At 40.2% G+C, this 27,703-nt stretch overlaps 3 protein-coding genes across 5 annotated transcripts; 1 reads left to right on the top strand and 2 right to left on the bottom strand.

Moving 5' to 3' along the window:
* Window positions 1–1,455: 1,455 nt before the first annotated feature.
* Window positions 1,456–5,506, bottom strand: LOC116264991 (F-box/kelch-repeat protein At1g51550). Of its 2 annotated transcripts, none has more exons than XM_031645487.2 (2): window positions 4,863–5,506; window positions 1,456–3,282 (listed from the first exon to the last, which is right to left on the bottom strand). In XM_031645487.2, the coding sequence occupies exons 1-2, from the start codon at window positions 5,329–5,331 to the stop codon at window positions 2,306–2,308; spliced, it is 1,446 nt and encodes a 481-aa protein (XP_031501347.1). In that variant the 5' UTR covers window positions 5,332–5,506; the 3' UTR covers window positions 1,456–2,305. The 2 variants fall into 2 exon arrangements, with proteins under 2 accessions (XP_031501347.1, XP_031501348.1); XM_031645488.2 differs by having other exon boundaries at window positions 1,456–3,264; window positions 4,863–5,503.
* Window positions 5,507–16,549: 11,043 nt separating this feature from the next.
* On the top strand, window positions 16,550–19,845 carry LOC116264653 (myb family transcription factor PHL8-like). The gene is made up of 6 exons (XM_031644987.2): window positions 16,550–16,914; window positions 17,649–17,725; window positions 17,962–18,019; window positions 18,130–18,214; window positions 18,388–18,457; window positions 19,197–19,845. Exons 1-6 carry the CDS (start codon window positions 16,728–16,730, stop codon window positions 19,602–19,604), a joined length of 885 nt encoding a protein of 294 aa, XP_031500847.1. The 5' UTR covers window positions 16,550–16,727; the 3' UTR covers window positions 19,605–19,845.
* Window positions 19,846–20,115: 270 nt separating this feature from the next.
* Window positions 20,116–26,907, bottom strand: LOC116263734 (uncharacterized). 2 transcript variants are annotated; one of them, XM_031643483.2, is made up of 10 exons: window positions 26,569–26,907; window positions 25,051–25,221; window positions 24,071–24,265; window positions 23,813–23,915; window positions 23,636–23,715; window positions 23,457–23,534; window positions 22,684–22,775; window positions 21,546–21,657; window positions 21,346–21,471; window positions 20,116–20,511 (listed from the first exon to the last, which is right to left on the bottom strand). In XM_031643483.2, the coding sequence occupies exons 1-10, from the start codon at window positions 26,848–26,850 to the stop codon at window positions 20,386–20,388; spliced, it is 1,365 nt and encodes a 454-aa protein (XP_031499343.1). In that variant the 5' UTR covers window positions 26,851–26,907; the 3' UTR covers window positions 20,116–20,385. The 2 variants fall into 2 exon arrangements, with proteins under 2 accessions (XP_031499343.1, XP_031499344.1); XM_031643484.2 differs by lacking the exon at window positions 25,051–25,221 and having other exon boundaries at window positions 26,569–26,905.
* Between the last annotated feature and the right edge of the window lie 796 nt (window positions 26,908–27,703).

Here is a 27,703-nt window from a genome sequence, read left to right as displayed (position 1 = left end):
GCAAACCCTCGAGCGGAAGGAGAGAAAAAGTCACGAGGAAGAGAGAGATATCGGGAACTTCATTTCTAAAACGCATGTCCTGTACAATAGAGCTCAAGCGTTATATAGCTTGAGTGAACCGGGTTGGCTACCGAACCGGTTCCAAATCAATAAAGCTTATAATATTAAAGGTCTGAGTCTAAAATATATACAAGCATCAAAGAGAAACCGTTCCGCACAGTCAACCCACTTCTCCCAAACGTAAGGAGGGTGGTCTTCATCTCGCGTGCGGCCGAGTCCGGGTCGTCCTCCTCAGCTACAGTCCAACGCTCAGTGGGTCAGCTAGCTCCTTGGTTCCGCTAGGCCCGGGTTCTTCCTCGACCCTGTCACATGAAAAGTTAGCCACAGATAAATCTAAACGCGGGTCGACCATCGGCTCTTTTCCTGCTCGGCGGGTGATGACGGTGTCTGCTCTGCTCGAAGCCCCTATGACGTCGGCTGTCACGCGCCTATCGGCGCCACCTTCGGCCATAAGCGGCCATCTTCGGCACCCTTCGGCGCTGGTATGGCTGGTCCTGGACGGCACCCTGCTGTCTCATTCGCCCAAATCTGGCTCAACTGTAGTAGCTGACTCCAGGACGGCAACCTCATCCACTATTCTGGCTCGTCCCCGAGGCGGCAAAGAGCAGGCCTCCCCACTTCCTCGACGCTTGGCCGGGGTGGCCCTCTGTCTCTTGGCATCTCCTGTGTCCTGTCTCGACGGGCTCCTAGGCAGGCCCGTATCTGTTCCTCAACAGGGATAGTTCATGGTTACACTAATTAACTGATGCTGCTCTTGCTCATCTCATGAACAATTGTGTTTGCATGCTCTGTTACTGCTTTTTATTTGGTTCTTCGGGACTGCTTTTTATTTGGTTCTTCATGCTGACATTGTAATTGGTTCTTTACATTCCTGTGAAAGAGAATTTCCTTGTACTCAATGGCTCCATAGTTTAAGCATTCTGTTTGATGATCCACAAGTTTCACTAGATTTTCGCTGGAAATTTCTGGTGGTTCTCGGTAGGAAGATGGATATGTTATTTGGCAACGGGTTAACATGTTGATGTTATATTCTGTTTTTGGTACCAATCAGCTTGTTTTTTTATAGTTAATCCAATATCCATGTCATCTTACCTTGTAAGTATGACTGGTTCTCATTTGATTGCTTCAAGTTTTTACTTGTGGCGAACTTGAATTTTTCATAGAAACTTGTTGCACAGACTGCAATTCATTAGCAAGATAGCTATTGGTGGAAGTTGCTCAGACCACAGGATCCATTACTGGAGGAAATTGATATAATCTGCCTGATTCTTAGAGGCTTACAAACTATTGCCAGAATTATGCGGAAATATTACTAGTCTAGTAGATAGACATCACAAACAGTTCACCTAGAAATGCAATTAATGCTATACTGATTTCTTCTCGGGACAAGAACACTAAAATTAATAAGAGTGCATTTCAAGTTTTATGACATTATTATATCGACTCCTACTTCTCAATGAGTAAGCAAAGCAACCCATATGACCTGGCATCTTCATGATGGATTTTAATTTCAGTCAAATGACCTGTCATGCATTTCCAGGGTCTTATTTGTACAAGAGATGTATAAAGTATACTTTGCATGACTCCACTGGCAAAGAAATGCTTTGAAGAGGAGATCTTCGAAAGGTAGAGGCTGCCCATCTCGACAGTAGGATGTGGTGGCTTTGGCATGTAATGGCCAGCTTTTCTTTTTCTTCACTCTTAGGAGGGCATTGGCTGCTATCCAGCAGCCTTCTGGATGGATTTCTCATTATTAAGGTGGGCCTAAGCTAAAGGTTCTGCCAGTTATGAGTGAGTCACTCGGGCCCATTGAATCGCTATGTTCAGTTTTGACCTTTCCATATCATCTTTTTGCACAAATCAACCACGACAGATTCCAACAGTTCCTCCTTTAAGCTTCTTGCTTGCAGAGAACCTTGGCTGTTTGTGGAGAACTGGTAGAACATAGTCACTGTCAAGAGAAAAAGGAAAAGCAAACTTGTACAAAAGCGTCGAGGATGGATTCATGGAAGGACGATCTACTCTAATCATTTCCATAAGGATAGGATGGAAGATTCAAGATTTGGGATTAGCATCCTTGTCCATTTGGAAAGCAAGGTTATGGTATGGCTTGGACCCATCAGTACTCTGAAAAAGGTTGTTTTGACTCTTTTGGACTAGAAAGAAGGCCGTGGTGCAGCTGCATCTGATTGATATTTTGGGCAGGCCATACCATGCAGATTCATCTTGATGCTACAGTTTCTTTTTAAGATTGAAGATCAAGTTCTACAAGGTATAATTCTGCATCAAACCTCAATCCAGATGATTCTGCTGGATGAAGAACACCATCGACCATGCCACCAAATATGTAAATCCTGCATCTAGACCTGTCAGCACATGTTCTATGAAATGATCTGCCAATAGGAAGATGGCCCTCAACATTCAGCCTTCTCCACATTTTTCTTGGTGTCTTATTTGCATCTGTTGATGCTTGAGAGTTAACACTTGCAGTTGTGGCTGCACCAGTATCAAGAACCCAGAAATCATCTTTTCTGTGTCTCTGTGAATCTTCACCCCCAAAAATCAGCACTCTTCCTCCAAGCAACCGAGTTGCAGAGTGACCAACACGAGGAAGTGGGATGTCATGTGTGTTAGAAGGCATAAGCTCAAGCCACAGTGGACTTACACTGGTTAAATCTAACAGCCAGACATCATTCAGCACCTCATAACCCAGCCCCCTGCCTCCGAACAGGACAATGCAGGAGCCACTAATGTATGTTAGTGTGTGCCCTGAACGAGCCAAAGGAGAAACGGAGGTCACTATTTCTCTCCATGTCCCCGACATCCCATTATCAAAGAGCTCCAGTAGCCAGGTATCTTTCAGCCGCACCCCGTCCAGACCAATGCCTCCATGGATCACCATTCTCCTTTCGCCTGCATAACACCCTGCATGTGCTCCTCGAGGTGGAGGCAAGGTGAGACCCACTTCCAATGGCTTCCATGAGATGTTTACGCTATGTAGTTCATCATGGATGACATGCCCAATCCACGTGTCATTTTTTCGGATACCATTGTCATCTATGCCACCAAAAAGGACAAGCACATCAGCAACAACGGTACAACTTTGTCCAAATCGCCCAGTTGGGGTCCCTGAGCCAAGGTATTGCCATTTCAAACCTCTTTCTTTACCAGCGTGAGCAACCCACGTATCATCAAGATGGCGTCCTACCAAGATGGCGCGCACTTAGCAACGTTACACAATGTCAAAAGTTTGCATTCACGTTAAGCAACATGTTAAAGACATTCAAATGCGAACAGAGCAAACTCAGTCTATGACTTCAATTGTCCTACAACAATTGACACAACTTTTCTCGGTCATTCTTTGGATAGATGCATGAATGTTGGCAATTGAGGTGTTATGAGTTTAATGCATCAAAGGAACCTCATCACATGCATTAGGAGTAGCAAAGCTGTCTGCTGCTAGAAAATTGAAAAAATCGGCGAATGCTAGAAATGGTTCAAAAGTACTGCTCACTAAGAATCAGAAACTGCCAACAGTAAAATATTTGACACTTCGAATTTGTGCACAGAAATATGGATTAAAATGAATTGTTGAGGGTGTTAGATGACGTCGTCATGATCAATGAAATGGCAGATATGAACATGCTTGCAGTTTCCGTAAACTGGGTGGACTCTAAGATTCCACTTTGTCACCAAAAGAGTACATAGGACGTGGGAATGAATTTGTATAGCTGCAAGGGCCGCTTACTCTACCGTCATGGATTTCTCATTTAACGTCCAACGGAAGACCAACCAAGGAAATGTTGTAAAATAATGGATGAAGGGCATCAACCATTTGGATTCTGTAACTGCAAGCTCAAGTTCAGGCAGGGCATAAGGTATCCCTTTTTCTAATATATGATTCCTATGGCATCATTTTAGATGTCGGCGCATATTTCCCTGAGGAAACAAGGAGACATATGAAGCAAATCATTATTTACAATCCAAGTACCTTAAAGCTCAAATTTACAAGTCAAGCCGTTTCGTGATTCCACTAATATGAAAGCGAGAAAGCAAATGCCAAGTTGCAATAGATTGCTAAGATAAAGGATTTTTCTGTTCTTATTTCTTAAGCTATACAGTCAGATCATAACCTGTTCTGCAATAGTAAGGCATAGCCAATAATCGCTCAAACACAGCTAAAGTGAAGGCTGATGATCATAAATAGAAAAATGAATCTCCCCGGAGCTGGGAATTCAGGGAGCTGACAAGCGGATTCAATCGATTCCTAATATTGACTGCTATCACCTTTAGGATGTACTAACTAACCCATTTGGCTTTCCAGTGACCGTCATACAGTTGCCTTCTCAACGCCGTTTGACCTAGATATGACTACCTTCTCAACGCCAACTCCAAATAAACGATACCATATATAAGCTCCAACCGGATCTAATGTCGATGTAGTTTAATGAGCTACTGCTACCTTCCGCTAACAGCTCTATCAACAGCATTCTTTCTGATCATTTTTTTTCCTGTGAATACCACTATCAGCAGCAGCATAATGCTACCAGCGCTAGTACTAATACCATGACTGCCTATTTGCTGTTGTTACTACTATTCATGTGGAACGATACGGTTATTCTTCTGAGATTAAAATTTCAAGAGAGAGAAACAAACACCCTAAAAAGCAGGAGCAGTGAAATAATGAATCTAATAGCAAAAAATGGAAATGCACACAACAATAATAATGGCAACGCGGAAAACCATGAAATTAGCGACACCAACTTTTCCAATTATCACGTAGTGAGACGGAGAGATCTCACCTCCTTCACATCCGCCCCCAAAGAGAACAAGCGAGTCAGATATGAAATTGAGGGAATGGGAGGCCCTGGGATGAGGGGCAGCCCCCTTCTGTGTCAGCCTCATGCAGGAAAGGCATTTCATCTGCTGCACCTGCTCGTACACCCTCTTCCACGACCACCCGCAGACCTTTCTCCTCTCCCCTTCACACGGCGACAGCGACATCGACGTCGATGAGGATGAAGAAGAGGAGGAGGAGGAGGAGGATGAGGACGACGAGGACAGCGAGGTGGAGCAGCGAAGCATGGCGTCGACGGCGAGGTTGCCCCACTCCCTGCGGCAGATGGACTCCCAGAGACGGTCGGAGCAGCAGATGTCCCTGAATCTCCGGCACGTCATCCCTAAGGCCAGCAGCGATTGGAGGGGCAGCAGCTCCGATATGCTCATCATCTGCTCCGAATCCAAGTACGTTATCCAGCATGTCTTGTCCATCTCTCTCCTTGGTGAAGATGCCTGTTGAAAGCTGATTAACGGTTTCCACAGAGAGAGAGAGAGAGAGAGAGAGAGGGGGGGGGGAGGGAGGGAGAGAAGGAGAGGTGTCTGGAAATGAAGAAGAAATGGAGATATTTTGAGAGAAGTATTTTGGCGCTTGGCAAGTAAATGGTGCTCCTCTTCTCGTTCATAACCCTCTCTCTATATAAACGAGGAACAATCTCCGTATCGGTGTATGAGGTGGATCGTTTTACAGAAAGATACAGAAAATCGTCCAGAGATTCCGATACATGTTCAGCTTATGATGCTGAATCAGACCGACTTCACCATTATTCATTTGAGTTTCAGCCAACGTCTTAAATGGATGATGTTGGCCTATAAATAAATCGAGTGAAGTGGCAATACGATACGCAGCGTATCGGTCGAGACGAGATGATGTAGCAGCAAATGCAAAACACTGGTGCCATTGCCAACGGATAGAAGGATGGGAAGACCGATGAGAACGGGGCATGGGACCCCGGCTTCTTAATGATTCTTGTCTTGTGTCGGACCCCATTTGGACCCGCATCCTAGGATGGGAGTTTGAGCCTCAGACAGCCGGGCCTGATAAGGATGTTTCCCTTTTTCCGGGCCTGGATCTGTAATGCCATCCAGATTCAGGTCCAACAGTCCTGGATCTGCCTCACCTGTTTTGGATCCAGATGCAAGCCGGTGTTCGGTAGGTCTGCATCTTGGATTGGACTGATCCACTTCAGTCTAAATCGTCTGGTCTTGAACCCGAATCAGAAAGGACCAGTGCAACTGATCCGCTTTGAGGACGGCTTGGTTACTTCACGGATAAAACACAGGAGGCACCCTTATCCATCAGCCTCGTCATGCCAGTTGAAGCGTTATAGATCTTGTACTATGGTGTAGGAGAGGAGAGTTCAAGTCCGGGTCTAGTTAAGATGTGATCATATGATGTGTGAGCCATACCAGTTATTCAGGAATTGGCTGATACGGGTCTGTGAATTGTAGACCATGTATACCCTAACTGAACCTCATAGATCCAATCCAAATGCCTAATTGATCAAATGTATCTCCACAGGTGAATCAAGATCTAGTGACTGGTCCTACTCGATCGGGCGAGTTGGAGGATTATTATCACCATCCGAGCGAGAGCCAAAGCACCACCCAAACCCCTCAAATTGCGGGTCGAATTGGAGGCGTGCCACATTTCATTTCATGAAGTCTAATTTATGACCATGCTATGCTTTTTCACAAAGGAATTCACTTCAAATTTGAAGTAAGAAAAATGGTGCTCTCAAGTTGGCATCCAAGTGGGGCCTGGCTGGCTGGCTGGCTGGAAGAGATGATGCTTATGGAATTCAAATTTGGGACGTCTCTTGGACTCGGGGACAAGTTGCAGTAACCGGAAACCAGCAATTGAGACATGAGTTTCTGACGTGAAAACAACTTGACAAGCGCTTGGTGGATGTTGATTGGAACTCCTTAACCTTGTTTACATCATGTAGTATCACTCATCAGCCATATCTACATGGATATTTCGGTTTCATCATCTTCACTTCCGACCAAGATTTTCAATAGAAAAATGCTTACCCTGTCTTCATTTTAGTTGCTGAAAAGTAACAGAGTCTCAGTTCTAAAGTGCTTGTTGATCTCGTTTTTGTGTACAGAGACTGCCAATGGGAGTATGAGAGCACCACCGATTAAGTATGCACGGAATGGAACCATTCCTTCATCTACGAACTGAATGAAAAGGCAGGTGTAGAAAATCTTCTTTCTTTTAAGGTCTTTAATGATTTTGTTGGGGACTATGTCTTAAGATCCTCGTGTTCATCCACCACAAAAGATAAAGTACAACCGAGACAGGATAGTCTTACATAGATATGTAACTCATAGGCGGATCTAGATCTGTGAATTCAACAGCTCCCAAAACCATATAATCCTTTTCATTATACGGAAACTCCAAACTCCAAACTCCATTGGGATTCATCTTATAAGTGTTTAGCTAGTCACAACCAGTCACCCTGGTGTCCTCCACAAGTGAGTCCTACTTAACAGATAAACCCTTGTATGCAAGACAAAGGTTAGGATTCAGAAACCCACGTTTCTCCCATGAAACCAGATCTCGGACTCCCTCAAGTTAGTTTTGGATGAAGAAAATGGAAATCTAATGCCACGTTTTCTTCGAATTTAGTTGGAAGGCTTAAGTGCCTGGAAAAAAAGTAGCCAAACACTAAACTAGGAAGAAGAAGGACCAGATTTTTCAACTGGGGTTCACCAGAATATGGTCACTAGATGAAGCAAACACAGGAGGGAAGAAAGGTGCTGAGACTTATTTACCTTGTGTCTTGTCACTAATCAGAAATGGCTAGAACAAGTGCAGCTTAAAGGGGAAGATTGAGGCCTTAGACTGAAAGAACAACTCTAGCTTGGGTTAATCAAACCCTGCAGCTTTTCAGATCCCGGAATCAACTGTGTTCGGATTCAGAAAATGGAACTTCCATCCCACACCAACTCTATTCTAAGATTTCAATGTCATTTCAAAAGGCACTTACTCTTCAGCTTCTTATACTCGTTTCCAAATTGTCCTTTAAGATGAGTTTGATTTATATGACAGATCAAGATTTTCAGTTGTGTGGTTGAAAAAATCAGATTGCCACTTGACAACCCAAGCTCAACAGCAAGTTGAGTAATATGCCTGCCATAGATAAAACTGGATTTTCCAGTTGTTGGCTTGGTTAAAACTACATTCATTACCTAGAAAAATGGGTCGCATCTTTCGAGCTCGAACCCGAACTCGAGATGACTCGATCTTTGTAACAACCCGACCATTATGTGACATCGTGCAACTTTACCTGTTTCATAGATGGTTATACAAACTCCTTAGGGGCCATTTGGCAATGGGAACAGTTTGTGATTATTTCATGGAACAGTAACAGATTGTTACATTGCCAAACAGCCTGCCAAATGTTTCAAAACCATCGATATGGTGATAATTTAGCCATCCCCACCTCAAGATTGACTTTTTAAAAATCTAAGATACTAAGCCTATCTTGTACTTCACTTTAGAACTAAAAGCCAGTTTTTAAGGTCAAAGTGCTAACTAAATATGCGTTTGCTTTTAAAAAGGAAATGATGTGATTTTGGGCCAAGACTTATCTGAAACCCATTTAGATGCTCTTCTTCTTGAACCTCAAGTTTTTCAATTAGGAAAGAAGTTGTCTCTAAATTGTTGTTAGTTTGGGATGCAGCAAACAAAGAATGTTCCCCTCTTAAAACACAGGCGATGTTGTGAGTTTACCATCGGCATGCCACGATTCTGTGATGGAATCCTTTGAGGCAAATTCAAGCTGTTGGAACTTCTATATTAACAGAACATCTGCATCATGGTTGTTAATACCAATCAAATTGCATGTCTAGGAAATGAAACTTGCTTTAGCAATCCACAATCCACAATCCACAATCTCTCTCTCTCTCTCTCTCGAATATATATATATATATATATATATATATATATATATATATATATATTCGAGAGAGAGAGAGAGAGAGAGAGAGAGAGAATGACTAAGACTAATTGGTAAATACCAAACAATTCGGGTAAGGGATAAAAATCAGGCCTCATAATTTGTGCTAAAAAAATGTTTTAAAAGCAAATGTGAACCTCCTAATATGTTGATAAACATTAATTTAAAATAAATAATGTTTTAGTGCAAGTTATTTTTGTAAGAAATTGATTTTTCTACAATCAAACTTTTGCTGTTATAAGAGCCATTCATTTTTAAATTATTAAATTAAAAAACGAGTAACTTAACATATGTTTCTCATCAAATCACTTTTAAGATAATATTTATAAGGTTAGATTGTAGAAAAAATACTTTAATAATTAATTATAATGGATTTGGTTTTTGCCTCTTATCCAAGTCGTCTGTGTGTGTGTGTCTATATAAGTTCATGTTTATAATTTTAAAAGAAATACACCCCGTATAATAACCATCAATTGTTAGCAAACGTACTCATAGCAAGTTCATTATGCATATGAGCTTCAAGACATGCACTTGAGTATCGCTGCACGGACTCTTGGTCTTGTTTTTACTGCTTGTGGACATGCAATATGAGCACTCACAGATGCCAAATCGTTCTCCAGGGAACCACTGAGGGTGGAATTTCAGATATACACAGGAATATTGGATTGAAACTAACTTTTCAAAATCTAGGAATTTCCACTGTTTCGATATCATAAGAATGGCATCATGACATCCTTGGGAAAAAAAGGTTACATGAATGAATATTCCTCATCCGACACCTCTTTCATCCTTTTTAAGATGTGGCCATGGTGGGCACGTACGATTTTGAACTCAAGAATCCACGATGAAGATGCTCAATCTCCATCATCCACCTATCATTGTTTATTCCTTGTCTAGTAGCTCTGTGAGTGCATATGCCTGCACATGCATGAACAGTCCTATGGTTGAACAAGAACCCAAGGTTCGCTTCTTTTCCGTTTCCCTCTAAGGTCTAGGGCTGTGTTGGTTTATGCGGAGAATTGATGTCCATGAGAATTGAACTAGCAATTAGCTTTCTACCAATCATTGGTCTGATCAGCTATGCCGAACTGATGCCCATGAGAATTGAACTAGCTAACCTCTTAGGGCCACCTGTATACACAGTGACAGGAAGAAAAAGAAGTGGTACAGTTTTCATGCTTTCTTGATTCTTCCTCACTTAAAAGCGGAATTTAAGAAAAGAAAAAAAAAATGGTGTGATGTATATCTTGATAATCAGCACTTGAGGATGTGCTTATCTTGGTTAGTTTAGTAGAAATGTGTTCAACATCAGGAGTAAATGGAAGTTTGGTTTGGAATGGAGCATTTATTCCATTCCAAAGGTTTCATGCATGGTGAGAGACATAGTTGGCAAACTCACCGATCTAAGTTGTCGGTTTGGATCGTTCATTTACTGGGTTAAGGGTTAGGGTCAGTGGCGGAGTCAGAAATTTTTGGCTATGGAGCACCGTTATAGAAATTCTTATTTCTGAAGGGGCAATAACTGTAAGAAATCTATATAAAAATATGCAAAAATAAATAAAAAAAATTGTTGTTGGTGTAGGCAACAGCCTACGCCAGCCTATATGTAGCTCTACTACTTAGGGTTCACCGAGTCGGCTGGGATCATCACCTAATTGCATGTTTTTTTTCTTGTCATGTGATGTTGAATGCTAAATTTTGTTACTTTTTCGATTGTAAGATATCACAAATTGTACTAAGTGTACACAAATACTTGTATTCAGTTTTAGTCTATGAAAAACTCAGTATTCATTCGATCCAAGACTGAGTCATGAGTTTGCCAACTATGGTTAGAGATGGTACACCTGAAAACGGATTTTTAAGAACTCCCTTGTTTCATAAAACATCCCGGAGCAAAATACCCCAATTTTTGTAAGCTGGGATCTATTCAAACGGCATTCTAATGTGCAATCCACATGTTTATAACAGATTTCCTTTTCCATGTACTGCAGAAACAAGTGAATTAATCTAGAAGATCACTAAATCAATTTCACCCTTCAAGGTCGTTTTGCGCATAACCCTTTCAATTCATTCTTGGAAGCTCACGGCCATCTCCTGCCTGAATGTTCTAATTTTGGCTTGTAACTTATATACACATATAGCGACATTCAACGAGTCAAGCCAAATCGAGCTCGGTTCAAACTCGAACCCGCTTGCTAAACTCGAGTACTGGAACTCAACTCATTTAGTAAAGGAGTTGAGTTCGAGTTAAGAAATAGACTCCCTTAATAAACGAGATAAGTTCGATCTACAAAGGCTCCATTCGTTTACACTCGGCTAAACTTGCAGGAAAAATATATAAAAATTGTCACACAATACTATCACCCAAAAAAAAAAAAAAAAGTAGCCCATCTGAACGATGGTTGGGGTGCTTTCTTTATGTTTGTATAGAGATAGGCAAACCAATTTCCTTTTAAGACGGAGCCTAAGCTTGCCGAGATGTTTGTGAAAAGGAAAATGAAGAAAAATGTGAGGGGAAGATGCCCAACCGGACAAATTCAGAAAAGTAGGATATGAAAAAAAAAATAATAATAACATTTGATTAAGGAATTGGATCAAATTTTTATTTTTAAATGGGATTTGGATTCGGTTATACATGCGGAATACTCCTTCTGCAAGCATTTGTTTTATTTTATTTTATGTTCTTTATGTGGCCGACGCTGCATGGGAAGGCCAACATGCAGGAACTAATTCTTTCTTGAAATAGCTGTTTGCTTTTCTTCTTTTTCACATGCTCTTTATCAGTTTTTTTTAGTCGTGTATATGATGCCTGCCTGCCAAAGTACCTTTCTTGCATTGAACGCTAATATGGAGCGCTTCGAATGCACCACAGTGTGCCGCTGCATAAAGAACACAATTTAAGGAACAATACAGCAATCGAATCGAGCAGTGTTGTGAGAACCGATCAAGCAGACAAATCAGTAAGCAGGCTGCCAATTCGGCAAATCGGAATTTCAGCTGAACTGGTTGTGAATCAGTGGAAACATTAACGAACATTTTTTTTTTTTGAAAAACATAAGTGATAAAAACTTAATCAAAAGAAGAAAGCTGTTAACATATTTCAGAAATATTTGAAAAGTTACACATGGTACTCTTGAAGCAACCACTGAATCAAATCGAGTTGCTACCAATACGATTTGAATCGACTCATCGTGAAATTCATTCTTTAGAGCAGATTCATCGAACAAGAACATACCGTTCCCATTGCTAAAAAGATATTGGTATAAGTGAAATTTAGTTTTTGAAGCAGATTCATTGAACAATAACAAAAAAGACTCTTATACTAGTTGGTGGAACCCATTCGAACAGGAAGAGCTACTAAAAAGAATGGGGTTGAATTGATCGATTCGAATTGAACTAATGGCAAAACCTATTTGATTCATCGAACAATAATAGAGGTTCCATATGTCATACACCAATCACTTTTTATTGTCTTTTAGACAGTTTTTATGTTTTTGCAACTATATTTTCATTAATTTTTTTAAAAAATAATGTACTTTTTTTGTTGCAAATTCATAACCAAGATCAGTTTGAATCGTGGAATCGGCCAATTCGATTCGATTTCCCTTTTCACAATAGCAATATTACCCCTTTAGATGGATATCTAAAAAGTAAACAAGACATTTGGTTGAGAAGAACGATGCATCATTGCCTTTGAGGTGATGATAGTAACTTTTCTTTTTCTTTTTTTTTTTTTCAAAAAAGCGATTAGTGGGCCCAGATATAATGGAATCATATGATAGAGGAAGAAGACTTTTTAAAAAGCCTGGGTTCTGGAAGCTGCCCAAGTATGGGTTGGACCATTCTCTATCTAAATTCTGAACCCATCTCCCACAACAAACCTGAAATAGCCAACTTCTGGTAAACATTGTGCTTGCATGGGTCCACTACCTGGGCGGAGACAGAAAATTTTTAAGAAGCATTTTGTACTTTTTAAGGGGCACCAGTATATAAATAAATAAATAAAACACTCAAAAACATCAATATAAAAATAAAATGATTTTTGGGATTAGTTACACATACATAGCCCACACCTCCCTATACCCCCGGGTTCGTATATATCCTTTGGAACCTCTCTCGTTTGACTGAATCAGGCGGCTGCACTCGAGTATAGGTTTGGGAGATCCAACTTCTCTACAATTTACTGTAATGATCTGGACCCAAAACGAGCTGTTGAACATAAAATTTGTGATGCAATTGGATCTACAAGGGTCAAACCAACTTAAACGGGCACAACAAGAAATGTACTAGCACTAGCTTTTAAGGGGCATAATATAACTGGTCGGGCTGGTGAAATAGTAAGGGCTCAGTAAATTATGTGACACTTAAGTGGACAGATGTGCCAATTCTACACACGTTTCAAAGCAACTCTAAACTTTAAAAGCAAAAGAAAAAAAGGAGAAGAAGCCTCAAAACAAACATACCACTGGTGCTAAGAAACATTCTCACTATTAGATCTATGACATTTAGATCTATGACATTTAGAGACAACGGAGTCTTGGGTTCAAAGTTTTGGCTGACTTGACTCAATGAGTTTCAAGGTGTTGAGGATATAAGGGCACTTGTTACAGCTAAAATTGACAGGCCAAGAGAATATTCCGTGTGGGTCGCCTTTAAAGACAAAATATGAGTCGTGAGAGAGAATCATCTCTCTCCACTCTCCACTAGAAAAGAAATTCCTCTTTTGATCCATTATCGTCTTCCCTCTTTATTCCTTGTGTTCCCTTCTGTTTGTAGCTAATCGACTCGGGAAATCGAGTTCGTATTTTTACATTGGCAATACCATAAGTTGTATGCTGATTATTTTAGTTTTCCAAGACTTCGTCAAATTCTTTTGGCCGTACCATTGTCTAAATTCATTTTTTTCAGGCATCTTTTACACCTTTGGCTCAGATCATTATCCTTTTTTATGCACGCCGACATCAAAACTACATTTATATGAATGCATGACACTCTATTTGACAGATGTATTTTCTTTACTCAAGTTCTAAAATAACCTTAAACTTAAGGCATAGGAAAAAAAAATATGGGTTTCGGCCTCTTTTAGGTATCTGCTAGTTAACTTCAAATACAGGTTCAACATCATCTAGATTTTGTGGTGATTCTTTTGATGATCTTGCTAAGGGTTTCGCTCAAGATTCTTAAAAAAAAGTATAAAATTCATCAATTCACATGATTTAGTTTGAGGTTCAAAGCTTTTTCCAACATGAAAATGTGGACTCATCACTAATGAATGCGATGCTTATACATTGGCAAGATGAACGCATACCGTACCGAGCCCAGCTTTTGATGGACCAAGAGCACTGTCCTGCGGGTTCGGCAAGTGGGACTGCACTGACCAGTCAGCCATCATTTAGCTTCTCCTTCTCTCTCTCTCCCTCTCTCTCTCTCTAACCGGGACAACCTCAAAGGAACCACAAAAAACAACTACCATCTTCAAGGTTTTATAAATGAATTATTAATTAGTAGTTAGATATCTTGGTTTTATTTTTCTAAATTGAAACCGAAACAGTTAAAGAAGTGGGCTAAAATTTAGACTTTTTTGGAAACATTCAGGAAAATTTGAAGCCTTTCTCATGGGCAGTGCCGATTTTCCCTCTCCTGTCACACTCCTGGTTCTTGGTTGAACCCTCGTCCTTCTAAGCTCCCGTATAAAAAATGAAACTGGAAATTGCCTTTTCTTTCTGGCGATATACATGCAACCAATCTGCAGAATCTTTCAGCTCTAGTTGGTGAAGCATTGAGAATATTTTCAAATATTCATGATATCTTTAATCTTTAGAGAGAGAAAGAGAGTGGGGCAGAATCTTTTCTTTACAGAAAGGTCAATGAATGGATTGAAAGCATTTGGGTCCACTCCCATATACAGGCAAATGATAATGGGTGGAAGATAAAAGATACAGTAGCAGTAGGAAAATGGAAGTGCTGGTCATGAGCAAAGGAGTGGCGCATAAGATCTAATGAGGTCTTGGAGAGAGACGATCTTGGCCGGTGTCAGATGGGACTAGACATTGTCCAAGGATGATTTGTTTGGTGTATAGATTCCTCCTTTTTGGTGACAAAATTCCCATCACCATCTTACTGATATGAAATTAATCCCATCTTTCCTTGATTAATTATCGCACGTACGCCATGAATGACAGTCTGCAACTCACCTTGTTATGATGATCTTGGAATTTTTGAGAGATCACGAAGCCTGTGGAGGGAAATGTTCCCTTTTGATGCTTTTTTAATCTTTTTGAGTAAGAGTACGCCCCGAGGTTTGATCGTCTTCCTGTTAGAACTAAAAGCTCAAGTTTTTCGAATACTCAGATGGGACTTTGTAAGCACTAAAGTAATATTATTCCACCTTTAAATCTTTACAGAATCTTATAAATATATAAATGCAATGAAGTGATTTTCCAAATATAAGGATAAAAAAAATTCCTTTTGTTAGGCTCACTGTTGTTGTAAATATAGTAGAAATACAATTTCAATTTAAAGCATATAAGACCAGCCAAAAATAAGAGATGGACCCATATGTTCTGTTGGAGTGCGTGTGTGCATGTGTGTTTTTTTTTCTCAATCGATATATATATATATATATAATAAGAGTCCAATGCTGCCATGTACCGGATGTTCCCATATTGTTAAAATTTAAAAATTATTGATAAAAAACATGCACTACTATGGTATTAGCCATAATTTATAATGCAATGATGGTTTATGACAAATTTTTTAAACTTTACCCGTCCAGCAACTATACAGCTTACATATATATATATATATATAAGTTGCTGATAGCCAACCAAACAATCAGACCACACTGACGTATTCACAATGTCCCAAAATATATAATTATTCAAAAAAAAAATTGATCTTGTAGATCTGAAAATTACGACCATATCCAGATGGTTGGTTAGGGAATCTGGTGGAAATACTAGAATATATATATATATATATATATATATATATATATATTGTACACACGCAAAGATTCTGGTCTTCCGGTTCCAGGTTCTGTTAGGCGTAGAGAGAACAAAAGTTGTTCGCCCGCATGGATTATACGACTGGTACATGGCATGCTAACTAATCCAAGACGAACTCTCTCTGTTTGTTGGAATACTCTCGTCTCGTTCAGTGTTTTGATTAAGCTAGTGGGGCAAGAAATCTTCGCCAATTAGAACGTTCACTTGGCAACATGCAAAAGCTTGAGGTTCCGTATAATTTTTCTTCCAGGTCAAGAGAGAACACCCACTAGTCAGCACTTGCAAGCATTGAATGGGTTACTAAAACCCTGCTCCTTGTGGGTTTTGAACTCATGTCATTCCCTCATTTCCTGGCTTTCACAAGTATCTCCTGAAAGAGGCTGCAGAAGATCCAAACTTGGTATTCTCAGTGCCTGTATATGTTACACTGACTTGTAATTTGCTCTTATTTCATGCACCTTTATGCATTGTCACTAAAAGAAGGACTACCCAATGAAAATGGCACATCAACTAAACTTTATGCATTGTCATATTTATTGCAAACCAATTTTTGGGTAATGATTATGTATGTGCGCTCCTGCATGTATGTACATGTGTATATATTGGGGAGGTGAGGAATAAAGTCAATGGCATGAGAATGATGTCAAAGGCACCAGGAATTAAAAACAAGAAAAGATTAACTGGAGTTGCGGAGAGAGAGATAGAGGAGGTTCTATTTGTTGTCAGTTTGTTGGTCCAATAGAATAAAAGGAGGATTGGGTGAGAGTTGGTTCAGCTTCTCAGGATACAAGCAAAAAAGAAAAGGTTCCTTGGATAATCCCGCAGCGGGGGAGAGACACAGGGAGAGAGAGAGAGAATGTATGAAGGCACAAGAAGATCTAGTGCAAATTCTGATCTTGACAGAGGCAAAAACCAGGAGCAGCAACAATCCCAAGAATCGTCCAGTTTGATCTTGTCAACTGATCCTCGACCAAGGCTAAGATGGACGGTGGATCTGCACCAGCGATTCGTCGATGCCGTCAACCAACTGGGTGGTCCAGATAGTAAGAAGAATGCTTAATTCTTAATAGATGCATACTAATTAGAGAGCAACAGAGTTTCATTGCTTTCTTATCTGAATTTTCTTCTAGAACGGGTTTTACACTTGGAACATTGATGAGATCAATTTCCTGCACGCTTGAGAATTGATCATTTCAGAATCAATTGCAGTTCTGTTATACTACAGTCTACAGACAGATTTTCTGCCATTTTCTCTCAATCTAGTTGTCGGCTCAAGGAAAAAGATGTAAATCGCTTCGCATTTTTTCTGTTCTCTTCATATGAGCTAAGAGCTTAATGTTCTTCGAAGAATGAAAGGATTATAACATAGTGGTTCATCAGTATATGATTTGTGTTCATAGCATTACAGTCAACATTCACATGGAGAAAACTGTACATGCTATCGTGTCTACGCCCAGGATTTGTGAATCTAAGTTTGCTTCCCCAACGTTTCAACAGAATTGACAATCATGTGATTGTATGCATGCGTGCGCCCTCATGCATCTGCATGTGGCATGTGGTATGTTGCTCCGGGATGAGCTCAAGAATATGCGCACTTTATTCTTTTCCTGATATCAAAGGAAACTACCAAAGTCCTGTGGACTTGTCCAATGTTACTAGTTTCAGAAGGATAAGCTCTGGTATTGTTAATTTTCTACCTGCGTCATGATCATGAGTGCGATTCTTTGGGTAATAATTAAAACATACGCCTTTGTTTCCCTTGCTTATTTGGTTTCAGAAGCAACACCAAAATCCGTGATGAAAATTATGCGGGTGGACGGTCTTACCCTGTACCATCTTAAGAGTCATTTACAGGTCATTTCTTAACCTGCTTTATTAAAGTTCCTGCATGCGCATAGCACATGACTCTGTAATATGTATGTGTATAGCTGTGTGCATGATTGTGTGTGTGTGTGTGTGTGTGTGTGTGTGTGTGTGTGTGTACATGTCTGTGTGTGTTCGTGTGTGCACTGACACATGTCTGGGTGTGTGAGAGAGAAAGAGGGGGAGGGATGTGAGATGTTATGCTGACAGTCGTTATATGGATACAGAAGTACAGGCTAGGAAAGCCGTCGCAGAAGGATGGAGGAGGGCCTGTTGGTGGAGATGGTGAATTAGATTTCCCTTTCTCTTCTTTAACTTCACTCCACTTTTATTCTATTTACTTTAGGAACTTTGCTTTCTAAACTTTCTTTTTTCTTTCCTTTCTTTTGGCCTAGTGTTTCGAGGGGAAGCAACTGCAGTTGTAGATTCATCAGCCTGTACTTTGGCGGCAGAGAGCCAACCGACCAGCTTCATGGCTGAGTGAGCATAAAAATCATTACTTTCTTTTTTTCGGAAGAGAAACAATTAACTAAGCCCACCTGACATTATCCTCTCTCTCTCTCTCTCTCTCTCTCTCTCTCTCTCTCTCTCTCTCTCTCTCTCTGTGTGTGTGTGTGTGTGTGTTGCTTCTTTGACCATTTGGTTTAATACAGGACTCTGCAGATCTCTGAGGCACTGAGGCTACAGATGGAGGTACAGAAGAGGCTCCATGAACAACTAGAAGTAAGAAACTGAAACTCCCTTGCATCGCTTATTTTGGTTGAGTCTAAAGCCTACCATCACGATCAAAAGACTGTGAGACAGTGTCCCTGATGGCCTGCCAACTAAAGCAAAAAAGATGTACATGGTGGGAACAGGGATCAACATCCTAACTCAAGCATAATCTTAAATCAGTGGTTGTCCAAAGCTTATGTCCAGTCTGCACGGACAGAAAAAGTGCTCTCTTCCTTCTGACAGAATCGTATCACATGCCTGACTTACAGTTCAATTTCCAAAACCCCGAATCTGTCACTATCACATACTGCACATTTCTTTGTAGCTTCGATGGATTCAACCAAGAACTTGATAAACTTAACAACTGCTAGCCGTAGGATAATAATGACAATAATAGAATAGTTGAAAAGGTCAGGATGTTCATTTTATTCTTATAACCATGTTCGAGGACCGCACCAGGACCTTGTATACGAACTTAATAAAAAATATCGATGGTTTTTCAAAAGGATACGGTGAGATAGATAGATAGGTGTGTCACTTTATTTGTACATCAATGTTTTGATATATTTGATTGTTTAGATATATAGATGCTTCTAAAAGCACTAAAGTTATTGAATTAGTGCCCCTCCAGCCAAAATTTCTGGCTCTACCAGTTATAGATAGTCAAACTGCTATAGTTGTAGAAATGAGCTCGAAAGTTATCAAGTTCATGTTTAATATCAGCAAGGTTGTGCGAATTTGTTAACAGGTACAAAAGCATTTGCAGCTTAGGATTGAAGCCCAAGGGAAGTACTTGCAGTCGATACTCGAAAAGGCTAGAGAAACGTTAGCAAATCATCACAACGGCATCCTTGACCTTGAAGAGGCCCAAGCACAGTTGTCAGCATTATCATCAAAGGTGATGAACGAATGCCTCAATCCAGCAGTATCTTTATTGGAGCTCACGATGCCCACAGACAATCCACCATCACTCGACACAGTCTACCGGAAATCAAGCAAGAAACACAAAACAGGATTTCAGAAAGAAGAGCCAGACCATCGCCGACCCTCCGAAACTGGGGAGTCGCTCACTTTTGATCTAAATTTGGAAGATGAACCAGACACAACTGCCTTCAAAAGAGAGTTTGACCTTAATAACTATGAATTGGGCTTGTAATATGCTGCAGGTATACAAAATAATGTTCGCTACCACCATCCACATAAGTTAACTACAACTATACCAGAGGTTCTGCATGATAGAAGCAGTTCTGTTTGGAAAAGAAGCATGATCAGTCTAGAACATCTGGAAGACAAGGTAGACTTTTGGGTAGATCCCATCCCATATGATCAGTTACTTCGGTTCCCAGTGTAAACCAACAGTTTCACGGTACAAACCAATAGCTTCTTCCACTTTTTCATTTCCAATCTCCTGGCGAAGCATAACAAGGTACAGAAACGTAGAAATGTAGACGCCTGAAGAAAAATATATTTAGCGTACAAAGTCGAAAGGAGAAAATGATGAAAAATCATCTCAATGAGTATTTCCCAGTGGCGAGAGTAGAATTTTAAGATTTGGTCTGTAGCTCATTTTCCATGCTGCATCAACCACAGCCAAAAAACTACGTAACCGTTGTATAAAGAGAAAAGCAAAGGCCCCAGGTGGAAACGACAACTAAAGAAGCACCATATGAAGAAAAGGAATTTATTCCAATGAAAAAAAAAAACCGGGACAGGTAGAACATACATCGTCTTGCAACATAAGGAGAATGACATTATTATATTTGGGAGAAAAATTAATCTGATTTTACGAGCATAAGATGACCTCCTCGAGAGGGGCATTTCTAGTGTCTTTTTATTTTAAATAGGCATGCATTTCCACAGTTGGCTACAATAAAAGAGACCGATTTATTTAACATTTACCTACCAGAACAAGCAGAGGAACATAATTAAACAAATAGTTAGCTTTGGTAATTAAGTAAATTCATTCCAGAGCCCCTGTCCAACAATTTTTGAAGTGCAGCCTTCGCCTCCTCAAGAGTTTCAACCGCGTGACCAACTTCAAATGGTATTCTTTGAACATTGAACTGCATATAAAGGTGAATCAGATATGACAGTGTATGAATGTGCATAGTCAGTGGTAAAGCATGCATATGTGCTCCAAGACTCCACCTTCAATGCACATGGTGCACATGCATGCCACAAAAGCATCATCATGGATAAATGATGATAAGTAAATATGTCTTACGGACATGGTTGGCCCTGCATTCTGCCTATCACAAATAGACTATCATTCCGAGCACATGCAAAAACATGAATTCCAGCTGGGAAACACATGCACATACATCTCTATGCACGAAAAATGAATCACGTCTTTTATGTGAGATTTTGTCATCAGATTTTCCGCATATAAATTTTGGAAGATGAAATGTGATCAAGAAACACAAGTTATTGTGCATGATATACTAATACATGCAGCACCCATGATCTAAAAGTCCTTTTCAGATTATCTGGATATTTGTTTTATGTCCAATAAAGCAGCTGTGATGTCAGACACTTGAACCTGCTACCCTTTAAAACAACCCAGTTATTCAAGATAGGGGACAACTTTGTGGAATGAGTTTCCCAAGTCAATAAATAGCTTGGAATAGGGGACAACTTTGTTTGAGTTGCCCAAGTCAGTAATAGTTAAGAATAAAGTAATTTTGGTGCGATTTATGTGAGTTTCAGTGGATCAAAGAACCATGGATTAGAGATTCCCCTAAACTGGCCTATGTTTGTTGGGTATAGCATCAGTTTCGCTAATAGAATTGCTGAAATTCTGTAGCATGGCCTTCAACAAAGTTCCAAGTCATCATCCTAAATTACACAGATGACATGATTTATGATGTATCACCCTCAGAAGGCACAAGATGTCACACCTGTGTACCCTGTCTAACACGGACATCAGTTCCTTTGCTGTCTATGGAAATGAGAGCAGCATCATCTATTTCTGTTTCTGATGATAAAAGCTCTTTGAGTGGCTTTGAGAACATTGCATTCAGCTCCTGAAGAAAAGCCAAGTAACCCTTAATCCTCAAGGAAGAAATACAAGCCCAAAGAAACACGAATGAGTCCTTACTTTCAGATTTTGCTCCCCACCATTAACTGCAATTTTATCGGGATGAATGGTTTCATATTCCTTGACATCCACCCATGCCACGGTGCCAAAGCCACCAATAAAGTAGATGTCACTGCAGGTTTAACAAAAAATATGCAAATCAAAATGTTGAACAAAATAACTGGGAAATACATAATGGTACTTTTGAGAGTTAAGGATTTTAAATCCATGGATCTGATGCAGCATGGCTTCGTTGATGTGGCAAGCGATCCACATACCACAAGAAACTCCATGGTTCATCAATCTAAGGGCCTAGGTCAGAAGACTCACCACATTTGAGACTTGAGAGCTATGTCACATGGGTATGGGTGCCAGTGTATGGGTACTGGTGCGGAGCATTTTTCAGAAAGTCGGGTATGGGGGCCATGGCTGTATACACACACACACACACACACACACACACACACACACATATATATATATATATAGTCATAAGATTTTAGTTAAATAACAAATAAATTCATTGTTTATATTCACAAAAAATACATTGCTGAACAAAAAAATATTTTACCCAAAAGGTACAAAAAATACTAAAATGTACTCCCAAAAATGCAAACAAGTAAGGCTGTCGTGTCCAGGCCCACACCCTTACCCGCACCTCTGTCAACCCATGTCAACATGGGTGCTTGGCCTTTTCAACCATACCCATTTTGTATTGTACACTGTCCAAAGGTCTGAACTAAGAGTAGAGGGGGAAGGACGTGACCTTAAATCCATGGATTTCAAAGCCTAAAGATCTGAGACCAGATCAGATACACACCCTCCAAAGTTTAAAAAAGGACAAAGCAAAAGGAGCTGTCAAGATGGAAATCTTCAGCATGGACTCAAATGCATTATAGTGATATGTAGGGTGCACTTTCTAGTTTCTACCATGCATTGCAAAACAACCTACTTCTTAAGATGCACGAGCATAAGTACAAACACAAAGGTAGTTCACAGTTCTGTTAAGGACTACAGACAACTTTACAAGCAAAAGAGGATCGTTATATAGAAGCACAGCAAGAAACTCGACTTCAAAGTGATATTCACAATTCACACAAACGACTCCACAATACACCCTCAACATGTAACTATGGGCAGTGGCAGTTCATGTATAAACCTGATAGATTCCATCCTGTAATAGTATAAATTCCCCCATTGTTGGGAAGCACCTTGATAATGTTTCGCGGTATAGTGCTGATGAGCCCATTCCTGGAAGCGTGATCACATAAAAGCAATAAACATATGTACCACAACTTTGCATATATCAACTGAAAAGCAAATCTATAAGTGAAACTAAGAATCTTGTCAAATAAGCAATAAAGACACCTTCTCTCATGAACTTATGTAAGTTCAGGGAAATGCAAATGCACCACTAACAGACAATTTTTAACGAAAACAACAAAATTTAAACAGCAAGAGAGAACTAAGCTGCTGATCATGCCTGGGGTTATGCCTTGAAGTTTCATCTAACAAGCTTCCAGTATACTTGATTGACATGAAAAATGATGGATGCTTGGAGAACTGTCCAAGGAGATGAGCTTAGAGGATTGACAACAATGACAAGGGAAGCTTAGCTGCAACGAGAATGGCCATGAAGTGTAGGTAAATTTGAAAAGAGAAATTTGTAGAGGAGCATCAGTTATCTAGTTCCCAATTGCCCTTTTATTCTGGGGAAAACATTTAACAGTTGCATTCGCTAGAATCAGAATTTGATGAAAGGGAGTATAGTAAACTGTATTCCAAGAAAGGAGAAAGAAAACTGTTAAATGCCATGTATGCATGCTATTTGTCACATGCAGTTATCCTGGTGTCCCTGCTAAGCAGAGACCAAAAGTCACCATATTACATGAATGAATTCACCTATTAGAATTTTCTACATCTAAGGAGCACCTGTTTATCTGCAGGAAGTGGATAAACATCTCCAAAAATGGTTACACGTGCATTTGACAGTCCACTCCATCCAGGGGCCTGTAAGTGCAATTAACAGCCATAAAAAATTAATACGTCAGATAGGTACATCAGGCAACCATGAGATTTTAAATGGCACAGTTGACAGTACGCTAGTTTACCTGGACAACAAGTGTGCATCGTGGATCAACTAGCAAATTTCTTGTGTGGATAGCCAATGGTGAAAATGAAAAGATTGGATCTGTTTAAATTATCAGAATTATTACCTGCAACTGAAGACTCTATAGCTACTCATTAACTGTAATTATTTGCAGCTAAATTATAAATAGTAAACTTACGTCCCATTGAGTCTGATGCAAAATCAACTAAAGAGCCAAATGGGTATCCCTCCCTCTGATGATGCATACGTGACATCAACGTACATAAATGAGCAAATCTGGCCTTGAATTAACAACAAATAAGTGGTACGACAACATCTTCAGTAAAAGTCAATGTTTGCTTTGCAGCATTAAGAAAATCAACCTCAACTGGTGGTTTTAAAAGTTAAATACAGATCTGCTGAAAGCAGAATCAGTAATAGCAAATATTTGTTTCACCTGCTCCATTAGATTGCGAACTGCCAAAGCTGGCCTGGGTAAATCATGAACAGAAGTAGCACTCTGAACACCACCAGAAATTGGTGTCCTAAAAAGTCCACTACGACTTCCTCCACTTGCTCCACCAACAACAGGCACTGTTGTCACCAAAGTTTCTCCAGAACGTGCTTGACTTCCAAGTTGAGTTGAATCATCCTTCACAAGGCAGATCAAAAGGTACATATAATATTTATACGACAAAGGTATCGTGAAAAACATACAAGTGAGATGTGCAATCCATCACATGCAAATCTTTCATGCATCTTGTGCAGCCACGACAATGTGAAAACGATCCAACGCATACAAATGAAAAAATATCAAGTTTAAACAGCTAACTGAACCCACAGAAATAACTAATAACACATATTCCACAGGTTTCACTGAAGAATGCAAAAGTCATACCAACAAAATCATAGATACCCTGAAGTTGGTTTAGGGTTTATACTTTTAATAGGAGGATCAACAGGCAGTTGCCCAAGCGGTCATCAATACAAATAGTATTTAAGTATGCCAGCTAACCTGAATGGTCAAAACGTGCTTGCATGACCCCCAAAGGGCCAAAACAGTTCACACAGAGTCATACTATAATGCAAAATGAAAAAAAAAATGCTGGCTTTTTCAAACAGAATCACATTAAGGTCGTGTTTCACATAGCAATCAAAGGAGAATCCATATCTACTGCATGTAGAAGTGGTGACACTCATTAATAGTGCAATAATATCAGCTCAAGAAATAATGGATTACGTCAGTAGCACATGAAGATAGAAACACATGGATGGGTTAATAAATTCAGGTTAGGAAATATCTTCCAGCCAACCTGGAAGAGAACGTGATTTTTTCAAATGCAGACAGGTAGATTCTGCATAATGGCAAAGCAGGATAACCCTAACCAGTTGCCATCAGGTTAGAGTCAAACGGCTTAACAAGTGAACTGTGTGTACCTGAGATAGGTGCTTAGTTCCTTTCCTTTTTCTTGGAGCAACATTTTTGAGTTGCTTCTTGGATGTTCTAGGGGTTACACTGATCTCCGTATTTTGTTTCATCTTTGCATTCTTCTTGGCTTTCTTTTGGTTTCTTTTGATTGCCTTCTGCTTGTTGAAGTTCTGCAGTTGCTAAACACGAGTACACAAATAAAGGAGAATTTCTAACTCAACAAGCAGGTCATACACATGGCTTGCAGTTACCATATTGTGAAGCAACATAAAAGGAGAGGAATGGAGGAGGGTGGGGTTTGTGGACATCCAGTTAGACACATCTACAGCCACATATGACACATGAGTAAAAGGAGACTTTCTAAACTACCCAGGAGACTATATTCATTCAGTCGCTATCGTAAACACCATTTATTGTTAATGAATAGCTGATACCGAAACTTTCCTTGTTTTAACCAACCCTTATATATAACCCAGCGCAGGACCTCAATGCTCCTTATTTATAAAGCATGCCCCACTAACTGTTAACATTAGCACCCATCTCAAGCATAAGCAGAAAAAAGCGGCTTTCGCTTTGAAATATTTTCTTCATCGCTGCTGCCCACCTTCCTTAGCAGTAGTCACACATTGTCACATGCCATGGCAACAAACCCTCAACTTAGAAGAATCTAAGTTACATTTTCATATGATAGCTTACAGCCCAGCTCATATACTATCACCCTCTTTGAAATCAGTTCAATACACCCAACCACTGTGATCGATAGGTGAAGGCATAACCATCAACAGCAACAAAATTGGAGGGCGTACGAATGCAACTGCACTTGCAAGTACGAAATACGAATACAACCTTTCCTCTAATCATAGCAAAAATAGCTGGAAAAGAAAATTGCACGCCGAAAAATATTACCATCACCTAGCAGCATAAACCCAAATTCTTGCTTCATTGCATCACCTTTTCTTGGGCCTGAGTCTCGTAATAAAGGACAACCTCCAAAGGGAGAGCATGTATGCAAACTGTCTCTTTTGACCACTCGGCCACTCCCTTTCCAGGCCGAGGCCGCCTCAATGGGTTCCAGAAAAACCAAAACAGAGCAACCTCCACTTTCGTTCACTAGAAGTTCACAAGTGTGGAATGCAGATAGCTGATTATCCTAACAAAACAACAAATAAACTTCCTTTTCTTGCAATGCATTAACCTTTCCTCATTCGTAAAGCGCGTTCGCATGAACAAACCAAAACCCAATAGAAATACACTCTTTCTTGAAATAAACGTACAGAAAGGGGAAGGTGAACAAGAAGAAGAGCAATACATTAAATCTGCCTCTTTTCAAAACCAAAAACCAAACGCACACAACAGTGCCACTAAGGAAAAAAAACATGCATTGAACAAACAAAGTAACAATAAGACAACCACTCCAAAAACCAGAGTCCAGAAATTAACCAAAATCACGATATAAATGAGCCGCCAAACTACCGTGATAGAGACAATCACAAGAGCCGGACGACAAGGCAATCGACATAGCTCACCTCAGAAGCCAAACTGAACAGGCTCTCCGGCATCCCCTGGTCGGCGCCTGAGTCGTTCGTCTCTTTGGCGACCGCCCGAACCGGAAAACCTGACGCCCTCAGACGGAAACCATGATCACAGTTGTATATACTGCAACCATGATTGAAACAATCGGCGGCCCGGGCGATCTTCGCGAACCCAAGGAAGCACGACGACGCCCTGCATGAAGAAGCCGACGATTGCAACGACCGAGAAGTTTCCACAAATCCTGGTCTGGAGACGGAACCAGCAACGGATTCCATGGCGCGATAGACAGAGAGAGAGAGAGGAGTGAGCGCGAGAGGAAAAAGCGAGGGTGGTGACACTTTATCAAGTTGAGATTTCCCGTCTTTCTCGTCTTTTCCTGGATATCGAGAAATCGATACTCTCGTACAGAGCGGTACCCAATAAGATCCAGAATTCCCCACATGAGATCCGTTCCCCCGCTTTTGGTCCACCTCGCACGGTCGGATTTGTGCCGTCAGTGGGCCCGCCCGTCGGGGGAGAGAATCTGGACGGCGAAGATTCGTTCGGACCTTTATGTGCATTTCGGATCAAATCCACGTCTTTGATGAAAGCAAAACCTTCTTCTACGTGCAAGCTTTCCCAATCTTGGCGCCTGTTTGCTTCGAAGGTGGGACTTTTCATACCACAAAGAAAGTTTTTCCATTTTGGGTGGAATATAGTTTTGGCAAGTAAAAGAAAGCTCAGTATTGTCAACGGGATTTATGCAAGGTCGATAGACGGTTTGTTTTTGTTTTAAATTTTCATGGCATTAACTTTGTTTTGTTGCAAACAACAAACCATTCAAGTGCAAGCTAAAAAACAACATTTATAAATTAAATAAATAAAATATATAATTGTTTAAATTTTAGTACAGAGAGGATAATCTTCTGGACAAGGTTGCTTCACATTTATAAATTAATAAACAAGCATTCACTTTTGAGCAAGAATTCCAAGAAGTCGCATGTTAACATAAAGACAACAGATTTTAATATACCTATAAATGCTCCTTTTAAAAGACAACAAATATCTTTTATTGGCTAATGGAAGGGTTGTTCTATAAGAGGCAACTTTTATACGTCAAGAATTAATGTTTTATCTCGACACGTGGTT

Source organism: Nymphaea colorata, chromosome 11, assembly GCF_008831285.2.
Source record: "Nymphaea colorata isolate Beijing-Zhang1983 chromosome 11, ASM883128v2, whole genome shotgun sequence".
Classification (NCBI taxonomy): domain Eukaryota; kingdom Viridiplantae; phylum Streptophyta; class Magnoliopsida; order Nymphaeales; family Nymphaeaceae; genus Nymphaea; species Nymphaea colorata.
The sequence above is the reverse complement of the archived record's forward strand: the minus strand, read 5'-3'. Positions and strand labels throughout refer to the sequence as shown.